Source organism: Bison bison, unplaced genomic scaffold, assembly GCF_000754665.1.
Source record: "Bison bison bison isolate TAMUID 2011002044 unplaced genomic scaffold, Bison_UMD1.0 scf7180017864093, whole genome shotgun sequence".
NCBI classification, from domain to species: Eukaryota; Metazoa; Chordata; class Mammalia; order Artiodactyla; family Bovidae; genus Bison; species Bison bison.
In genome coordinates this window covers 2957225-2961103 of record NW_011494665.1, presented here as the reverse complement: position 1 = coordinate 2961103, position 3879 = coordinate 2957225, and the positions used below count along the sequence as shown (strand labels likewise).

Here is a 3879-nt window from a genome sequence, read left to right as displayed (position 1 = left end):
CAGCGCCCGACCGCCTGCAGCGCGACCCCTGGCGGCTGGGAGGGCCCCTTGCACTCAAGGAACTTCCCACCACCCAGCCATTGTCGCCGGACACTGACCCTAGGCGGCCCCTGAAGTCCGAGGCGCGCTCTCGTCCCGCCCTCGAGCCTACTCAGATGTGGCTTGCCTGCCTGGGTGAAGGCCCTGAAAGTCTAGTGTGCGGAGACCCAGGTGGCTGCCCCTATTTCCAGCTTTAGGGCACACTGCATTCCGTTCCAGCCTAAGCCAGAAGTTCTCAGTTCTCATTTTTGAAAATGACAACAGTTTTGGAAAGAGGAAGAGGAGCCCGGACTGTGGGCTGTGGGCAAGTAGCAGAGGCAAAGGTAACGGAGGAGGGGCACCACTCTTCTGTGCTGTGTGAGGGAAAGAAGAGGGCAGAAGCTCAGAGGACTAGCACCCCAAGCCAAAAAGAGGAAACCATCAAAACAGGTTAGCTAGCACTCAAGCCTCTGAATGAGTGAGTGGAGAAGAGTGGGAGGGTGAAGTGAGTTCACGCAGGGTGAGGGGCAGAAGGAGAATGAGAAGCCTTGGGTCGGAGGCTGGCTGGGTACATCGAACTTCCAGGTCCTCTAGGCTTACTATCTGGCCTTAGTAGTTTTTAAACCCTCTCTCCTTGGAAGCCTTAGCACTGAGGCCAGATACACCTCTGGAGAGGTGGGGTCATTCTACCAGAAATATCCAGAGCTGAGAGCTCAACCAGCAGTCACCTTCTCACCTCCTGACTCGCTGCCAGGGTCTCAAGTTTGAGGAAGAGCAGCAGCAGTCAAAGTCCCTGTCCCCTGACGCCCCAGCAAGGCCCTGGGCAGGTGAGAAGGCAGCTGTGCTGCCACGGGGTCTACACCCGGCCTGCAGCCCTATGTCCGGTGCTGAGTACAAATTCTGAGGCTTTGGGGGCCCCTCCACAAACCACATGGTGTTGAGAAGATGCAAAATGCATAATAGGGGACTTCCCTGGTGTTCCAGTGGGTAAGACTCCATGCTCCCAATGCCCAGGCTTGATCCCTGATCAGGGAACTAGATCCCACATGCCCCGAATGCAATGAAGGTCCCGCATGCTGCAACTAAGACTTGGCACAGCAAATTAAAAAAAAAAAAAGCATAGCAGGCGAAGACTTATGTCCCCAAGGACTCGCTTGATCCCCAGCTGTATCCCAAACAGGAGCCAGCCACACCAAAGATTTAATAGGATTTTTTTATTAACATATAATATATTTAATAAAAAATAATATCCACTCTGGCTCTCTCCTCCACTGCAAGGGGAAGAGCGGTGAGGAGGGGCTGGCACTGCCCACCCCTAGGCATCCGGACAAGCCCTGCCTCCGGGGCTCCCCTCTACCCCCCACTTTCCAACAGGCTCTGACCTCCAGACAGACGGTTCAAAGTTACAAGTGCTTTAGGCCCTCCCTTGAGCTCCCCCAGGTGCCCCCCCCTTGTGCAGAATTCAGGGGCCACCTGGAAAAAACCCCTTGCCTTTTCTCATTCTTGGGATCCTTTGTTCATGTCAGAAAGAGGATCTGGGGGCAGAGAGTGGCACCTCTACTGGCCAGGGGGAAGGGAGGAAAGGGACAGTGACAAGGGACAGGGCCGAGAAGAGGGATGGCGCTGAGGTGGCCTCACTGCAGCCGGTCACTGCGGAACGAGTCCTCCACAGCCGGATCAGGCAGCAGGGCGCAGGGGTCACTCAGCATGCTGAGCCCCTCCAGGCCCAGTGGCTCCATGCGCAGCTCCTCCTCCAGCCCCAGCCCCAGCCCCAGCCCAGCTGCTGACACCTCGAAGCCCGGCACTCCGGCCAGGGCCGCTGCAATCTCCTTGGAGAAGCCTGGGGAGGCGTCTCCTGTGTGGACGGAAGAGACGAGTGAGACCCCCCACGCCTCATGAACTCTTCCAAGACCGCCCCCCTACCTGCCCAGTCTCCTGCTGAGCCACCCAATGTATCCCGCCCTCCTCCATCCTCAGTCACTGTCCACACCTCTCACCTGTGAGGATGACGTTAGGCCCTGAGCCGTGGCGGGAACAGTGGGTTACGTTCTGGTGGTTGAGGGCGTGAGGGTCCTGGGGGCCACTCACTGGTCCCTCACCCCCTAAGAAGCCAGGCCCTTCGGAAAAGCCAGGGGGATCCAGCGCCAGGCTGGTCGATGGGTTCTCCATGTTGAACTGCTCCAGCTATGGACACACAGACAAGTCTGGAGTAAGTGGGCTTCAGTCACTGCCTGGCTTTGCTGAGCACTGCTCACACCCCCACCTTGCCCAGTCATCTTCATTCACCTCTCTCTACCCCACCTCACCTCCCACACTGCGGAACAAAAGCAGAGATAGAGGGAAATGGCAACAAGCACAGTGACAGAAGAGAACGCAGGCCCAGAGGAGGTGAGGGCACCGTGCCTACTGGGACAGAGCACGCACGTGCCAGGAAGACGATGGGTCAGAGCAGCAATCACCAAAGAGCAAGCTGCGTGGAGGGGGCTGGGCCAGACGGGCAGGAGTGGGGGCAAATGCAGCGAGAGAGGAGCCCCAAGTTGATGGGATTGTATTACCCAGGTGGAAGAAAGAAGGCTCTCCCCCACCTAGATGCTCCAATTCAGAGTGCCCCCCTCAATACCACTCAGCTCTTTTGACCCACCTCCATCCCCTCCCCTGCTTCTGAGCTAGAGACCCAGGTACTCACGTTCCCCAGGCTGAAGTCACTCATCGACCGGTGGTAAGACTGTTGCCCGTGCCCACTGGGTCCGGGCGGGTACAGTGTCCCATACTGCAGCTGCCTGCCTGGGGGCTGGCCCCCTGAGGGCTGCACTGAGCAGGCCTGAGAGGGCAGCCCTGGCTGCTGCAGAGGCTTTGGGGCGGGTTGCTGGGTGGGCAGAACCAAACTTGGGGGGCTGTAGGGGTATGGAGGCAGCCGCTGGTCGGTGGGCAGCTTACTGGTATCCAGGGCGACGCCCTGAAGAGAGGCAAGCAAAAAGGGAGAAGCTTACCCCTCAGTGTGCCCCTTCAGAGGAACTCTTTGTCAGGGCTTCCCACCCTCTTCAGCTGCAGCCATCCTCAACACAAAACCAAAAGCGTTCCATTGGGCATCGCTGGGGGGCAACTACTTTCAAAACAGCATCTCGGAATGCAAGCGACTGAGTGAGGTTAACACAAGGACATTCTGAATCCACTCCAGGAGGCAACGAATCTTAAACTGGGGTACTCTACTATCAGTAATCAACTACTTGTGAGACACCTCACAAGCTACTGATCACACAACAATGACCTTGACAACTGTTCTAAAGCCCTGAAGAGGCCAGAGGACTGCGAGAGGAAGGAGGGTTGAAAGGAGCTGGTGATTAGGCTCCCTCCAAGTCCCGGGGGAGCAGAGCCCTTGCTGGCCTGGCCTTAGCCTTTCCTACAGAAAAGGGGGTCTGCGTCAAGATGGAACACAAAACACACATTCCAGGGAAGAACAACAAAGGAGGAAGGGAAACGAGAACGGAGGAGAGGGAAAGGAGAGCATCAGGGTGAAAGGAGAAGAGGAGCAGAGAGAATGGAAAGGGGGAGAGGGGAGGGAAGGAGGAAGAGCTAAGGACATCAGCCTCGAGGGAAAAGCCCTAAACCAAGAATTTGGGGTTCTGGTCCCAACTCTTCCCTCACATGCTGTGTAAACTTGGGAAAGTCACTTTCCCTCTGGGCCCCAACGTCGTCTGTAAAATGAAGGGACTGGGATCCATCACTGGACAGTCTGTATGAAATCTAAGAAGGCAGGTGAGGAGATGGGAGAGGGAGTGGGGCAGGATGGAGGCAGGAGGAAAAAGACAAGAAAAGAGGACAGGAACCAAAAAGAGAGAGAAAAGGAAAGGACAAGCGGTC

The 3879-nt window shown here is 56.8% G+C and overlaps 1 protein-coding gene across 1 annotated transcript in view; it reads right to left on the bottom strand.

The window, feature by feature from the left end:
- Positions 1 to 1217: 1217 nt before the first annotated feature.
- CRTC2 (CREB regulated transcription coactivator 2) overlaps positions 1218 to 3879 on the bottom strand; it is a 9689-nt gene continuing 7027 nt past the window's right edge. The window contains exons 12-14 of the mRNA XM_010838390.1: positions 2705 to 2974; positions 2016 to 2202; positions 1218 to 1873 (exon numbers count right to left, since the gene is read on the bottom strand). Of these exons, the coding sequence (XP_010836692.1) occupies positions 1653 to 1873; positions 2016 to 2202; positions 2705 to 2974 (678 nt within the window). The 3' untranslated portion in view covers positions 1218 to 1652. The remainder of the gene's footprint in view (positions 1874 to 2015; positions 2203 to 2704; positions 2975 to 3879) is intronic.